At 35.2% G+C, this 17,577-nt stretch overlaps 1 protein-coding gene across 1 annotated transcript in view; it reads right to left on the reverse strand.

Annotated features, from left to right (window-relative positions):
• Positions 1-17,577, reverse strand: part of RADX (RPA1 related single stranded DNA binding protein, X-linked) — a 23,153-nt gene continuing 5,576 nt past the window's right edge. Inside the window, exons 4-15 of the mRNA XM_062613298.1 lie at positions 15,670-15,778; positions 15,424-15,515; positions 15,207-15,329; positions 13,930-14,037; positions 12,999-13,166; positions 12,656-12,816; positions 11,935-12,146; positions 10,735-10,803; positions 9,605-9,684; positions 5,435-5,728; positions 3,990-4,172; positions 1-3,086 (exon numbers count right to left, since the gene is read on the reverse strand). Coding sequence (XP_062469282.1) covers positions 2,941-3,086; positions 3,990-4,172; positions 5,435-5,728; positions 9,605-9,684; positions 10,735-10,803; positions 11,935-12,146; positions 12,656-12,816; positions 12,999-13,166; positions 13,930-14,037; positions 15,207-15,329; positions 15,424-15,515; positions 15,670-15,778 — 1,745 coding nt within the window. The 3' untranslated portion in view covers positions 1-2,940. The remainder of the gene's footprint in view (positions 3,087-3,989; positions 4,173-5,434; positions 5,729-9,604; positions 9,685-10,734; positions 10,804-11,934; positions 12,147-12,655; positions 12,817-12,998; positions 13,167-13,929; positions 14,038-15,206; positions 15,330-15,423; positions 15,516-15,669; positions 15,779-17,577) is intronic.

The following is a 17,577-nucleotide window of genomic DNA, read 5'->3' on the forward strand; positions in this document are numbered from 1 at the left end:
TTGTTTACATATATTTATTTACTTATATTCTCCAAGTTTTCAATGTTGCACTAGTTCTACATCACATTAATTAAAAAAATGATCTTACCGCTAAGATCTAACACTTACAAAGTTTTATACACATAAAAGTACCATTAGCTACAGAGTTTATCTTCCCCTGTTTTTCCTTGAAATTAGTGCTGGAAACATAAGAAACATGGAAATTTAAGATTTTACGGTACAGTTCTTCGGTTGGGTACGAATTCTACAGTTAGGGAATGTGCTCTTGTATTTTACCCTCAGCAGTGGCAATACACAGCAAGAAGGATGATTCCTATGGCATTCTGCAGGAGTAAGAATCTGTATGTTGGCTTAACACGGCAAAATCAACATGCTTTGACAGACCCAGCATGAAAAATACTTTGGTTTTGTACTTGTGTCAATAAACACCACCTGAAATAAAACAGCAAGTACTTTCTTTGCAGACGGGACCTTTGCCCCAGTGCTACAGTGCTGGTTTGGCAGGGAGGAGGGAGACAGTGGTGGAGCCATATATTAAACACTGCAAGACTTCAGAAACTGAACTTGGCATAGTAAGTTCAGTGTGACGTAAGGGATGGGGTAAGTGCTGCTGTAGAATGACCCAGAGTATTGAAATTCTGGGTCTACTACAGGCATTGAATATTCTCTAGCTAGACACAGAGAGCCTGTGTATTTCACATTGGCACTTCATTCTGCAAGATTAAATCTCTCTCCTTCCCAGCTTTTGCCATGAAAAATTTCAAATGACACTTCCGTAAAATAAAATTACATTCTTTAAAGTCTTACGTGTGCATTACACACACTCCACACCATTCTGGTATTTCTTTTAGAGTTAGGAATTCCTAACACGTAGGATGAAACGATTAATGCTATACGTTTAAAGTGTAGTAAGCAGTGCAAGGTGGCAAACACCCTTTGGTGCATTTCTACTGCATGGGGTGGAGTGGCTAAGACAAGAGAATAAAGTGGCACTCTGTGACAGTGCCAGCCACCTCTGTCTTTTCATACAAAGATAAATATTTAAAAAACTGCTTCTAGAAATAATGGTTTCATTAAAATCAGACTTCGACCTGAAGTATATCTAAATAAAAAAATACTTGCTGACACAGTCAGTGTGGCTCAGTTTGGTATACGAAGTGCTGGTGCTAATCCCTCTCTCTAGAGCAATGGCGTCTTAATTGTCACATACCCCAAGACACAAAAATACACAATAACGTAATGCAAGCACCATTCATCCTGCTCTTGTGGTGGTATATTTTCACTTTGCCTCCTGTGGCAAGGTTACAAGGTACTCTGAAAGGCATGGGTTGACAAACATTGCTCTAGAATTAATACTGTATGATCCATACAAAATATAAACATACAATACATAGTCACATTTAACTTTTAAACCCTGTACAACTCAAGTTAAACTTTTTCCATTAATATATTTTTAAACTGTAAACCACAACAGACAGGGTAATTTTACATATTTCCTTAGAATGTTAAGATTTTCCCTTCTTATCTAAAGATATGAACTTGTACTATAATAAGCAGAAATGTTTCTCCTTCAATTACCATTAACTGAAGTCAAGGTACAGAATTTAAGTACTTGAAGACAAAGTCCACTGTCCCCAGGGCAGACAAGTGAACTACTTGAAAGAGATATTCCTCAATTACCAACAGGCTGCTAACACATGCCTAGAAGTTTCCCACAAAATAATGTTCCTGTAAATCAACACTGTGGGGTTTGGTCAATAATGCTAAAATTTAATTGGCAAGCTTCCATAATGCAATCATTTCTTCTCAAAGAATGGAACTGAGACCAGCATTTCACATGGACAAGTTGTCAAATAGCAGTGTGTTTTAGCTCCTGCTTAAGTTCTTAGGGATTCAGTTGTGTAAATGATTTGAGGCTGTTTCACATGGGAGGAAAAAGGGGGACTTAGTTTTGAACTCAGCAGGAGCCAGCTGCTATTTAGCATACAGGCAAAAAGTTGTCAGAATTTTACAGAGTCTCTTGCTCTTGCAGTAGTAGCAGCTTCTCACAGCTGCTGAGCTCCTTCATGTATTCAGAACACAGCTATTACTACAAAGAAAGACGATAGTACTGATCAACAGAAAAATCCCCAATCATGTGACAAACGGGATCCTGCCATGCTAAGCACTCCTTAAAGTCAGTTTTGCTCTTGCAAAGCTAGAAGCAACTTCCACTAATAAAGTTTCTTTTTTTTTTAAATATTTAATAATTTTTTTAATTAATAAATAAAATATGTTAAAACACTTTGGTTTTTTACACTTACTACCCAAAAATGTATATACAAAAGCAGCCATACAAAAAAACCCAGCAGTTGACCTTGTTCAGGTAAGAAGAACTGAAAATGGTTTTTGGATCACCAAAAGCCCAGACCTAAGTACTGAAGGCACCATGGTATTTAATTGTTTTCTCAAAACACAGTAAGCTTCAAGATTGTCACTAAAAGATCACTACAGAACGTAACAGTTCTAATCCTCAAAATTATTCTAATTTCCAGCCTGAATTTTTATCACAGCCTGTTAATTCTTTTGCAAACATTGCCTTTAATTGGGAAAGCCTGCCCCTCTTTTCAGTTCTCAACCTGATACATACATTTCCTGTGTACGTATGCGCAAAGGCAGAGAGAGATGGCAATCATACTGTATCATGGTATCAAAAGATAAATTCACTGTATTGTCCATTCACCCTTCTTGAACATAAGTGACCAAGACATTGTGTAATCTGTTTCAAGAGGTCTCCTTCTCAGCTACACAGATGTCCATTACAACTGCTGTAAGAAACATAATTTTACATTTGTGTCTGCTAGTTCTAGGAAAGTGCAATATATAGAGGGTATATTCAAGTTACAGCAATTTTATTTCCCTCTTTTTGAGCAAGATAAATTTGAAAAATAAGTTATTAAATTACACTGCATCCATCACATTGGGTTCCACTGTCTTGTAGATTTTGCTTAGAAAGACTTCCACCTTATCACCACCCAAGTGACAGATGTCCAGGATGCAGACAACATGTTTGCCATCTAGATCCATCGCTGCTTTTACAATTTCATCTAGAAGTTAAGAAAAGGTGTTTTAATATACATACAGTAAAAAGGTATACTGGATTGACATTGTTTTCCATGCAGTAATGTGTGTATGTTCAACCTTCTTTCAGTGAAAAACCTCATTCTAACTATTAAATGCTGGCTTACTGGGGTTTGGGTTTTGTTTTTTTGGCAGAATTTTACTAGTAAATTTAATTCCTAGAAATAACACGGATCCAGAACTTGGATACAGGAAGGCTGAAACAGACATTCCTTAACCATTAGCGATTCTCAGGTCCCATAGTATTATTCAAGGAAAGGTAAAGATGCATTTAAATAAAATCAAGTCTGTCTATATAACCATGCAGGAAAATATGATAATTACACATCATTTTACAGTATGATACACATTAACAGTGTTCACCATATTTGTTGTGAGGTGCTGGTAATTAGAAACATAATCTGAAGGCAAATAATTCAATAGCAGGCAAACACTTCCATTTACAGGTGCTTTAGGTTTCATTAAAGTAAATGTTCAAAGGGACATCAATGAAATGGATTGGCTGAGTGACTGTTATTCCACTCTATTTCAAAGCAGATCAAGCCAAATATTCACATACTCAGCCACACATCCTGGCTTCTATCTCAGCATAATTTTGCATCAACAAGTAACTGCAAATACTATCTAGGTCACTTAGGAGTTAGTAAAATACTATCTTCAGAATATGAGAAAAGCTCTGGTAAAAACTGCCTTGGAAGTTCAGTATTACATCTATTTACTGAAGGTGGCCACATAGAATTCATGCATCTTCCACTGAAGATATGAACGTGCCTGACTTACAGCAGAGATTTCTATAGAGGATTAACTCTTTTACTCAAAGATAAAAGAAGAAACTAAACATGAGTAATGTCAGTGAAAGCCAGACTCACCTGAAAGTGGAAACATGCCAGGAAGTCTTCCATTGCTACTGGCTGTCTGCTGACTTTCAGAGATGCAACTCATACAAGACAGTAACGTATCATTTTGAATGTCTTCTAGTTGAAATAAGTGGGGATCATCAGGACAAAACAGTGGAAGAAATGCAACATCTATTGCTACATCGTGGTTTATACCTGTTGAAAAAAAAAATTAAGTTCTTCAGCACATTAGCAACTTCATGCACTTTGTTCTTTTACCATTAAGAGATAACTGATGTCTGAAAATGCATTTCAAGATATATGTGTATATATATTCATACAGAAGCACATTCAAATTGATATGAAGTTATAACATACTGTGATTTAAAGCTAACTGTTGTTAGCTTAGAAAACATTAAACCAACATTGGAAGCCATTTCACACTCCCTTTTAACTTTATCACTGCTACAAGGGTAGAGAAATTAATTTTCCAACCAGTGTATCTATGCAGTATGTGGGGCAGTACTTGTGCTACTTTCATCTTGAATATTATATTGCAAATTGCAAGCCTCGGGATTCTAATGATTGTAAATATTCAAACACCTTCTCTGCAAATCTCCCTTAGCAAATAATGGAAACTTCTAAATTATGGGAACTTCACATGAGCATTGTTATGCTAGGCAATTTCTTTCTCTTAATGTGAAAAAAGTATCAAACAGATTAATATCCCACAGTAATGTTAAGAGCTACACATCAACTTGCATATTTATATTTTAACAAACAAAGATCAGTCAACCGACACTCTGTGCTAAACAGAAGCTCCTGAGAGCAGTTGGGGAATACAGCTGAAATACAGCCAATCATTTTCCAGCATGAAATACAGGCACTTTAGGAGCAACAGTACTCAAAAAAAAAAACAACAAAAACAATTCAAAAAACAACTCACTGAGAATAAGGCTCAAAAGAAGCATTTATAATTGTCCTTCTCCCTTTAAGAACACTAACTTGCTTCTGTTGAATACCTCTCCAGCAGGAAAGCCAGCTGACAATCAAGTACAATTGAATAATTTACTTGATTATGTCAGACTGGTTGAACTAGTGAGCAGGATCTACCTCTACCTCTAACTGTAATAACAGCTTAAGGACTACACACATTCTTCAAGTGATACACATAAACCATGAAAAATATAAACTATATGAAAACAGATACTAGAAATAAGATATTCAGTCATTTCATTTAAAGGTATTTTCAATGAGAATTACAGCTTTCTGGTACTAAGTCATGACTCTTAACAGAAATCTAAAATGTCAATCTTTTTAAAATTCAGGAAATGCTCAGAATCAACTGACTAATTTTGAGAAATCCATTCAGTTTCTGACAAACCTTCAAGTCATTCTCAAGTGAACGAAGCAAAGAGTTAAGAGCTCATATTGCTTTTGCTTAACCATTTTTAGAGGCTGAGCTACCAGATACCTACCCAGGACTGTCACTTCATAATACCCAAGGCCACTAGCACTTTTAAAGTCACTGATATTTTTATGTGTTCTGGTTTCTTTTGGCTGGTGCACTGCTGCATGAAGGTTGTACTGTTGCATAAGCAAGTCTCTGTGCACATAATCAAATTTACGTGGTATGCTTTCTGGGAAAATTGTGCTGTGATGCAAATATTTCATTAACTTGTCTTTCACTTGTGCCCACAGGTCACTCTGCCACAAACCACAAGCTCTTCCAGCCTCTTCAGTTTCAAGTGTATCACTCATTCCTTCTTGGTCTATTAAAAACAGAGAAAATATTTAGTTGCCTATAGGCCATAGAATCATATTGCTTCTCTGCTAGATAAGAAATATTTTCATTAGAACTTTTCAATTATGAAGACATGGCAGAATGTTCAAAACTTACAACACAACAAATCAAATTAGGTTTGGAACATGGACAAACTGGTAACCTTAGAGGCTAGACTAGTAGTAAAAATGCATTTCATCATATGAAGAGCATCACTGTGGCTTGTTTTTGGCAAGCACAAAACTTGTTTAACAAACACCATGAAAACAAGTTTAAAATGCGTACAAATGAAGGTAAACTTTTCCATCCCTTGCACAGTAACTATATGTTTACACTGAGATTATGCTACCTTTACAATTTCTTGCTATATATATATATATACATATAAAACAACATGGGGTTGTTAATGGCAGCTGTGTTAATACAACCATCACCTCCAGTTTGAAGAAAAGTGTTAAACCCTGCTTTTTGAGCTTATCAGAAAGCTCATTTCAAAATATTCCCAGCACAGCCTTGCACCTCCTCCATCTTCCGTGAAACAACTTCTCATCACATAGCCTTCTCTAAGAACACTGGCATTTTTACTTCCTTTTAGTGTCATAATTGCTATGATGTTCAAAAAGGAAGAAACCAGAATGTAGTACACAAACTTGACACAACATACACAAGAATATTCAACAACGAAGAAGTCTTGCTGCATTCAATTAGACAACAAAGGACCATGAATTTAAAGAAAAATGACACTGCTGCTGAAATGGAAAGTGTGTTCAGGTCTGCATAAAGCAGTATTTTTCTCACAAAACTGGAATGCATCATATAAGATAAAGTGGCACATGAAAGCTGCTACATGAAGAAACATTTTAATCACCGTTTTACTTAGAGAATTACAGTATTCTCTACAAGCATGAAGAAGTAATATTATACATTAGGCAAATAAAATACAAAAAAAAGTTTCAGAATATAAGTAGGTGGATTAAAAAAAAACCCTTCTCTTTCTAAAACTTCAATCATAACTTTACTTTTCTCCCTCAATATATAATTGGCACCATAATCTGTGTGTCCTGCTTGTACACTCATTGACTTAGCATAAACGTGTAATTAGGAGAACACAGTAAAAAAAGCCACCACTGGTTATTTAAACAATATGATGCTGAAATCTTTAACAATCTGACTGCAGTTTAGAGAAAAATAAAGCAAATGTTTGAATTCCTCTAGCTACAGACAGCCTCTTGGCAGCAAAGACTACTTTCTGCTTTAAACCAATTAAAACCATAAAAATGGCGATGGTGAACATTGAAACACATGATTTCCCACAAAAAGGAACTGAGATGAACCCTATGTTCATCTCAGTTCAATCAGCAGAAGGATTTTTTTTTAAACTTACTGTATATTTATAGTATACAATAGATGTTTCTTCTTGTAAAAAATTAGAAGTTAATTTGATTGTCAGCCTACACCATTACTGTAAAGTTCCATTCTTGCAAACACTTTTGCTAGTAAACCTGAGTCAGTGCATTTCTACTTCAGTTACTCATGTTATCTTATAGCACAGACTGCACTCTTACTTCTTTGTACCTCTTGCAAAAAATAGTACCTGGAGTAAACAAAATTCCAGTGAATGAACCATATTCCAATACTGCTTGCTGCCTCATGAAATTTCAATGTTTAAAAAGACACTAATAATTTGCTTCGGATATCTCTGTTAGCTCTTTTTGCACATCTACCCAATGACTGCTAAAAAGGTGTTACTTTGATGCAGGCTGCTATGATATGGAGAGCAAAGTGTCAGCACCGCTATACATAGCTATAAAGGGAGGAGGGAGGGAAATCTCATGTTCCCATAAATAGCTTCTAAAGGCAGTTTCCTTTGCTGGTATTTAAAAAAATAGGGCTCTACCTGGGACCATGGTAACAATGCTACGAAGCTCAAAGTAAAACTTCTCCATTTTATATAGCACCTATGTCCTGAACTTCCAAAATATGAAAGAACACAGCACGGAAGCATTCAAAAACCGTGTAGATGAGGCCCTTGGTGATACGGTCTTGGCAGTCCTGAGGTAATGGTTGCACTTGATGGTCACAAAGGTCTTTTCCAACCCAGTTAATTCTATGATTCTATAGCAAAGTGCTGACTTTGATACATATGCCATACTTAATAGGCTTGTTAAGCAGAATATAAACATACTGTTATTTAGATAAAACTAGCATTGGACAAACACTGTTTTATATAAGACTAATAAATACTGCCAGGAGGACTGACGTTATGTGAGAAAAACATGTGCATATGTTTAGCAGCTACATTTACTAACATATTCATATAATTATTGCATACTTACATTAGATGAGAGACTGATTAATTTATTTTGGTCTACACTCAAAATATCAGCCAACTGAAGTTATATAGGGTTTCACATGCAGTGAGGAAATATCAGTGGAAAAGTTTAAGAATAAAACTACCTAAAGATATCTGTATTTTAGATACAGGCATCTAAATAAAGGAATCTAAATATAGTATCTAATGCAAGATTTCTTTAGGACACATAAAAAATTAAGCATGTATTTCACTGGTAATATTACCATTCTTTTTTTTTTTTTTGTTGAAAACCAGCCTTTTAAACAGCATACATGCATTCATTTTATGAGATCTTGATTGTACCACAACAATTCTAGAGAGAGTAACAGCATATAAAATAAACACTACAGGTAGCAGAAATTCCTCTAAAATTCAGGTGAAAACACTCAATCTGATTTCTTGGTTTTAAAAGCAGTAAGAAATTTCACTGAATACTAACAACTAATAAATCAATTAATTATCAGTTTCTTACAGATGTCTTAATTCTGAAGAACAGATCTCAACATTCCACCTGAGGCTGCTCTTTCTCTGGAATAAATCTTCACTTTAAACAGTTACTTGTACAATTTTTTCTCCAATCTGGAAGTTCCCTCATCACTTCAGTCTCTGAATATATTAAGCATTTAGGAAAATTAACTAATTTCTACTGCTTTAAAGCAGCACAATGGAGTAATCATCATCAAAAGGCTACAAGGACAACCTACTGTGGTCATTAATAAATGAACTGCTGCCTTGCCAAAAATAGAAGGATGGACAACATTACACATAATATAGTGATACACAGAAATAAATTGGCAGATGTTAATGTTGGGACAGATGCTAGGAGTAGACAAACTTTTAGATGAAATTACATGACTCAGAGTATATTCAGTCAGCTTTGAAAAGAGGAAAACGTGTCAAAATATTTGCATGAAATAAAAAACAGACCAAGCTGCACATAATGACAACTGACAAATTAAGACTCCAAAATAGATAGGAAGAAATTAACTGCATAGAACACAAGTTTATTCTTCAATTGCAGAGGAAAAGAGAAAAAATTAAAAATATTAACTTAGAAAAATCCCTAAACCAAATGCCATTCTTATTACTGGCTTGTAGTAAGAATGTTTCATCCCTTTCCCACATCTTGTATTTATCTTTTTAATCAGGTGCTCACAAAGCTCTGGGACAACTTTATCATATGTAGACCACTACAGCAAGAAAGCTGAACAGAAAAGATAAGGTCTGATGCTACCAAGTGCTTCAGAGGTACAAAACTAACTTAAAACTTGTATAAAGCCCATGCTGTCCTTCCAGCCATCCTTTATAACAAATCAGGGACATGACTGAGCAGAACAGCATTAACAATACTTTGCTACAGTGGCTCCCTAGAGGTTGATGCAGCCAGATGCTCAGAAGAACTGTCCCAACAAACAAAGGTTATACGGATATCTCTGTTGCCTGTTTTGGACCGAAAGAGAAGAAGTAAGCTTAAACCTCCTAAGGTTAATATAACAACTATTTGCAACGTACCTGTGGAGTGCTGTGAACTGTCTGACAGAGTCTGTCTATTTTTATCTTGCACAGTATCTTCATGTTGAAACTCATCCAAGCTATAAAAAGAAAATTATAGCATATGCATTTAAAACCTATTTAACCTCAAACACTACGCAGCATAAGTTCAAACCTTGACAAATTTCTAGTGGTAAATCATACAAGCTCAGATGAGTGAGCACCAGTACCTGGTTTCATATCATGAGACATGTAATACAGCAGCTTAACATGAGACCTACCACACTCAGTAAACCAGTTTGGAAGAGCTTAGGACAAGAACTACTTATTTCTTTGCTTTATGGAGCAGATAAGAATGTATTTTACATCATTCTATGATGATTCAATGACTCATTATAGATTTACACCCAAAACCCAGTGTCTACACTCAAAAAAACCCAGTGTTTGTTGCCCTCTACTGGGCACCTCCTGGAAAGAGCATGTTTCACTAAAATCTGAACATCACAGATGGCCAACAGGTTTATGATTTGATTCTAAAACACAGATGCACAGGACGCTGCTACACTTTCATAGCAGAACCCTTCAGTAGTCAAAACTAAAGCATGAATGGAGCCATGTCACCACTCCAGAATCCAAAGAGATACAGAAATTCCAAATGCGTATTTTCCTGTGGACATACAACCCTGTTGTAACAACAATCAGTTAAATCAAGCAAACTAGATTTTTGTTATACTTTGTTTTTTGAATCACAAAATTTTTATTTAATGGTAAGCAACTGGCCTGTAACCATCTCTAACTAACTACCTAGGATATCATGCAGAGAAAAATGTAACAGATACTCTGCAGCCAGCTCATGGTAAAATAAGCTCTTAAACTCACTCCTTTTTAATTTGCTGCATTCTTGTTGATATAAACTCACTACGATCACTGAATAAACTTAGAAAAAAACCAACCAATCCAGCGTTTCAGAATATAATAATCCAATATATTTGAATTAGAATCAGTGCAAAGGAAGTGAATAGAAAATATGAAATTCCCCTGATCTCTTCTTTCATTTCACTTCCATAGCGGCTCCTGACCCGTAAAAGTTTGATTTCAAGTATCTGTTCATCATTGCAATTACTTAATATAACTAACTTCATATGACTTACCCAAGTTTTCTTCTTGCAGACCGTGTGAAATAGTGGTGAGATGATACAGGAGTAACGGATGCACTTCTCCTTAAAGTAGGAAATTCACCATTATTTTACAGTGTTTATTTAAATGGAAATACACCAAGCAAAGAACATGTATGTTCTTCTTCCAGGCAGAACTAACCTAAGACACTCAAATGTTGGAATTCTTCTTACACAATGGAAATCGACTAACAAGCTTGCTGTAACACTGCCAAGACAGGACTTCCGCTCACCAAGTTTTTATTCAATCCTATTTATAATTCATCTCATTTTCTCTCAAAATATTTCAACACCCACCCTCTTCCCACATTATGACTTCTGGATGTGAAAATTCAAGAAAAATACCCCCTTTATAGCATGAGAAATCCACTACAATAAAAACAAACAAAAATTGAAATGTGACTGGCTAGATTTTTGCAGCATTGAATCTGTCAAAAATACACCAGGCTTTTAATACTAAGTATGAGATTTTGCACAAACATTGCGACAAAGAGCAATCTTACACAAGCAGGTATTTTACTCAAGTCTGATATTGTTGCATCAGGCAAATTACTTTGTCTTATTCTGTTTCCTTATATTGGAATGGTATCCTTTGTCTATGTCTGACTAGATGTAATACAGTTTCATTAAATCCCATCACAAGCAGAGCCATAGTATTACATAGTATTTTGAGCTGTTAGGTACCTTAGCACATGACCACCATCTGTTTGCCTTTCTGACAGCAAGTAACAACTACATGCAGCACAGAAAAGAGTAAGTTATGTCTGAAACTAAGGAACAGGTATACCAGATCCTGACTTTGCCTTATCAGTGAAGGAGGAATCTTACTTCATCACAACACTTAAACTGTTGCTTGTTCCAAGGCTATGTTACTAAACTACATTGGTTCAAGTATTAACTACTTTTATTTCAAGTCTGTGAGATTAATAACGAAGTAGCACACGTATTAATCAGAAGTGAGCTGTGCAGCACAAATACCTGCTTTAATCAAGACTTCAGTAGCCCTAACAGTGCAATTGTCATCACCTGATGCTAGGAAAAGTACCTAACTGCCCTTTAAACTGTTTATGCTTTCAGAGCTTTCTTACATATTTTTCTGTGGCCTGTGCTCTGAATTAACTTCTGTAAACACTTTTTATAAGATATTATTACTAGATATTTATGAAGAGAGCTTACTGTTGTGCATCTGTATTTAACCTGTGCGGCATCTTTCTCTTGACTGAACTCTTTTGGGACAGCAGAGCTTGGTGATGATGTTTTTCACCAGGAGTGTACTGTGACTCCAGAAAAGACTTAGCTTCTTTATTCTGAAGGTTGGTGCCTTTTTCCTTGTGAACAGAGTCTTCTTTGGACACAGCAGAACTTTCAAGGGACTGAGAATTATCCTTCTGCAACAACAGTTAATTGTTTAAGAGTTTCAAAGCACTTAAAGTTTTGCTTCTAACTAAAAAACCCGCAAGTTTCAAAATAACTTTTAAAGGAACATTTTACCCTGCTTTGTGAAAGTCATGTTATATCTAGCAGAAATTATTTTCTAATCATATCAATAAGATAAATTCTGTCTAAAAAGTTGATAGTGAGCATGTTACAGTAGTTGCCTCTTCCACATTCTAATTTACATTAGGTTATCCAGTCAGTCAAACTAGAAACTTCTAGTTACACAGTTCTGAGTCTGAACTGTGGAGGAATGCCATAACACTTTCAGGAAAACACCAGATCATTGCTTTTTAAAAAGTTCTAAATTACTATTTTTGAGAATGTTGCTCTCAAAATAGCAAATAATGTTAATCAAGAAACAATGTAACGAGGTTCTCAAATGAACTCAAATGCAAGATTCTCCACTCGAGTTATGATCATAGTTGCTTAAGTGCTATAGTGTTAATCCCAAACACTGTACCTGAGCAAGTTCCACTCCTAAGGCTTCTTCAGCCACATTGCTACAGCTGATGTATCTTATGGCACTAATTATTCCCTGAACAGCGATGCGCTTGCGCTCTCTGTAATGCAAGTCTTCAATCTCTTTCACTGTTTCACCTATAGCTTTCAAAACAGATTCAACTGGAAAAAAAAAATAAATTTGAACAAATACAGTATCAAAATGTCTGAATGCAAGACTCAAAGGAAATTTTTTTACAATTGTTTAAATTGATTTAAATTGTTTTACAATTGTTTAAATTGATTTAAAAAATTCATGTTTCTTAATAATTTTAAATCTTTAAAGATATTTGAGGGTATGATACCTTTATTGTTTTTACAGTATTTCAAAAAGTTATTTGGAGGTCGTGGAAAAGGATAATAGCCACCAATGACAGCTTTCTCCATTTGATCAACTTCATTTTGTGTTTTAGTCCACTGTATGAAGTTTCTTACTTTGGTATCCTTGGTGTATGGCTGGCCCCTGTGCCACCCTTTTAAAACAAAAATAATTCAGTATCAAAACCAAAGCAGGTTACTGTCATCTGTTCTCATCCTGAAATTATCCTGAACACTATGTAGAAAAAAAACCAAACAGATTAAGAAAATCTGGACTACAGAACGCAAAAGACATCTTTCTACCAATGAACAGTGTCATATTAAATTAATGGTGTCTATGACATTGCCTGTGACATTGACTAGCAGTATCTAGCATACAGTATCACAATACCATAAAGACTACCGTTAACTGCAGGCAGTAGTATTCAAAAGAGACTACCAGACGGAATGCTCCTTCAGTGCCACACAGCACCACATCCTTTTTCACTGGGAAAGATGAAACATAACAGCTCTCCAAATATTTGGTGAAAAAGATGAGCTAAGATAAATTTAGGACAATTATATTCTTTTTTGTTTGTTCGTTTTTCTGATAAGGAAATGTATAAGCCAGAGAAGCTGCAAGTGTTGATGTTTTTAAGGAAGCAGTAATTTGCATTGCTACATTATCAAAGGATTAAAATTGTCTGAAAGAATTAGTAAACATATGACTTAACCCAATAATACTTTGGTACTTTTTGTAAGATATACCCATTAATACCTCACAAGAATGCAATTTTCTTTTTTCTGTTTGCAGTGGTATTTCATCATTTCTGACAAGGAAGCCAATGCTATGCATTGATTATTTTGTTGTAAAATTAAGATATCCTTTTCAAAGAAATAAGACGAGAACTACATCAAACTAAAACTAGTTTAAATTACCTGTAATGAATATTTGACTTTCATTTGAAGTTGTAAGGTAAACTGTGCTGGAAAGATTCTCAGTGAGGTCCCGTACCACTCTCATCTGTGTACACACCAAATATGTCACTGGAACAAAAAAAACCAAGAAAACCAAAAAAGCCTTTCAGGTTTTTTTTCCTGGTATTTCATTGATTTCAGAATGTTAAGACTGATACACACTGGATTAATTTTATTAAGTGCTCTAAACAAGACATTTTACTTTTTGAGCCAATAAATGCTTCAGCACAAATTGAGCTTCTGTTATGAATTACAATATGGAGATGTAATTAAATTGTCAATTTAATAACTGTGTAATTTCAGCATGCATATTAGGACTAAAAAATGAGATACTTCATCAATCAGGTAGGATATCCATGAAAGAAGTAGTCAATATGGATATTAAATGGCTGTTTTTCTTAATAATAAAAAGCATAAAACCATGGAAAGCACAAGAAATCATGACATGCCACTGCAAAACTTCAGCGTAGGGTACAAACTCACTCTTTTGTTAATAACTCACTTTACCACTGGAATGTCATTCTTTGCCATTTCCCCAGAACACTCAAGATTAATAAAGCCCTAATCTTAACAGGGTTGTGCAGCTGGTCCTGCATTATATGACATAAAAATGCACATGACATCAACCAGTGTTAATGGAAGGATGAGCACTTGGAGGAGAAGAGAAAGATGGCAAGAAGAAATATTTAAAGTTCCTTTAAGATACTCAATTAAGGATTCCCCAGTTTGAAATGCATCATTATTAGCTCACATGTAATAACAGCTGGGCAAAGACTGCTTTTTGGCCAAAAAATATTTATTCAAAGAAATTAAGCTTTTCCACTTTCCCCTCTCTCTTCTCTGCCAATCCTCTTAAATTATTCCTGTCTATTAAAAAATTACTTATTTACAGGGCAAAAGGAGCAAAGATTTGACCAGCTGCCTGCTTTGCCTCTGATGCAAGAGATGTTGCCCCAGGTGGTTCACTTAAGTTTCTGTTTGAAATTAATGAGATCGTATGAGCCCCAAGCCCAGCTGGCCATCTATTTGTTTAGAGTAACTGGCAGATTGCAATATGATAAGGGTTTCAGATACTTACTTTATCTTTAAATTTTTATTTCTGATTAGCTATTTTCCCTTTAAGGAGCTAAACCATGGCATTTTTGTATTCAGTGGCAATTATACTCAGAATATGAAATTAGCAACCCAGTAGAAAAACACTATAAATAATTATTAATAAGCATTATAGAGATGAATACTTGGGTGAATATGCTCAAACACTTCTGGTTGAGAAGTTGCAAATAATTCCAGTATGAATGGTTGGTCTGAGGTCCCGTCAATGGCATGTGCCCAACGATAGAGCCAGAAGTCTTCACCATGCTCTATATAAACAAATATTAAGAAAAATGTATAAATATTTATTCACGAAGTTAAATATTGTTTGATAAATTCCAAAAGTTATATTCATAGAAAAACCTTTCTTTCTTGTTCGTTCAGCCCTTCCTACGAATGTCACAAGACCAATAACATCACAGGAATGGTTGTGTGGTAAGCCATCCAGTTCTGACCTAAAACCAAAAAAGAACAAAACCATGAGTACTTGGTTAACAACAAAACATAAAGCTTTCTCAAGCACTTATCAAAAAACATTTCCAACTAACATTCAGTGTAACGCAGTAAAACTAAAGTTCCAGCTTGACAGACAACAAAACTTTATTTTACCTTGTGATAAATCGATATTTAACTTCAGGTAATCCCCACTCTGGCTTAACCATTTCTTCTGGAATAATAGTTATTTTAGTAGGAGGATCGCGAACATTAAGGCTGATTTCTGAGAATTGAAAAAAAAAAAAAAGTCAGTAACATTCAAGGCATGAATGCAAATTAAAACAAACAAACAAAACCTGCAAAAAAACAGGGTTCAAGTTTCTTAAATGAAGTATTCCAACTGTGTCTCACCGTTTGTGAAATTACAAATCAATTCCTCTAATTTTATGTTTTCATCAAAATAAAGCAAGGCATTCAGGTACAGCATCCAACAGTGCAATTTTATAATCTAAGCAATGTTAAACTTTCCAATTCCCTACATGAGCCCATGAGTCTGATCCAGCCAGATATTTAAAAGACCACAAGAGAAACTAATACTACAATACTTATTAGATATGAAGTATTTTTTACGCAAGCTTCATTCTCAAACATCACCAAGATTTAAAACTGACTTGGAGACAATGAAGTAAAACAGGAGATAGAACTAGCAGATTCGAACTTCCACATCTGATACTAGTTCAGGTAGCTAATAATATGATTGAAATATACCATGACCATAGAGGAGAACAAAAAAGTCTTTCAAGGTCTGTCTCTCTATAGCACTTGAAGATTTTGATTTATTAAGCAGACTGTTTAGGCATTTAACAACAAAATGGTGGAGCACTGGGTGAAGCAAAGGTTCTGCAACCAGACAAAAAAGTACAGGAAGAATCGCTTCAGCATCTAGAATACACAAGGTGGTTCTCTACTGTCTCTCTCGTAACAAGAGTAATATTGCTGGTACGAAAAATACAGATTCTGATGAAGCTTCTACAAGATGATTTTGTTTGGGTAAAGGGTTATGCAAATAATGTACCTGGAAAAGTAATAAAATAGGTATAAAATATGTATAAAATATATAATTATATCCATGTTTCATACTAGCAATGCAATATTAGGAAGGTGTTAGACTTGAAGTCAGACCCTCTGCTTAAGAATTTTCTTTTGGCTATTGCTTTCTAACAATGTATTTGGAGAACAATCGTGGTTTTGCATATGGTGCTTTAAGACAGTATCTTAGAGATACTTTCCAAAAACAAAACTTCCCCATGCATCAAAACTATTTACCAATTGTTTTGTCATTTTGAGATTAGACAAAAGACATATACTCAAGACTATTCCCTGGGATGATTCAGAAGCTAAGGTCTGCCCAGGCTATTCAAAACAGTAGTTTTCACCAGTACCACACAAATTCGGTGATTTGTGGAATGCACACACTGCCTAGCAGTGAAATTCATGGTGTTGGGACTACCTATTTAAGCTCCAAACATTTTAGGTCCTGAAACAGCACTTTTCAGCGTGTCATATAATGCTGCAGCTGCAAACAGAAGCAAGCAATGCAGAACTTGATTCACAGAAATCTTGCAAGAGCTCTTTATTTGGAAAGTCCTTTCCGTTGTGGCCTTGTCAACCCTCCGGATATATTTTACAACATTTACAGGTGAATACTGGAATCTGGTGGAATCACAAATTGGAAGCAGATGATGAAAAATGTACTTGTTACCTAAATAACTGACTGCCTTAAGTAGCTAGCTGAAGAACTTCTGAAGCACTCGTGTATGCTTAAAAAAACCTGAAACATTGCCCCATATTGGGCATATACAGAGATCTCTCTATTAACAGAGTAATTAGTGAGGCATTAAATTGCACTTCATCTGAACAAAAAAAACCCCAAACCCACGCACCAGGAGTTACCTAAAATCAATTTTAGAACTTCTCTAGAAGTTTTTTATGGATATTCTGTTCCCTTTAGATTCTCCTCTTACAGGATAAAGGCATAAGATCCATCAACGCATGATGTTATATGCTTTTCTAAGTTTACAG

The sequence above is a fragment of the Pezoporus occidentalis genome, unplaced genomic scaffold (genome assembly GCF_034315485.1).
Source record: "Pezoporus occidentalis ecotype Australia unplaced genomic scaffold, CSIRO_AGI_Poc_V1 ctg165, whole genome shotgun sequence".
Taxonomy (NCBI): Eukaryota; Metazoa; Chordata; class Aves; order Psittaciformes; family Psittacidae; genus Pezoporus; species Pezoporus occidentalis.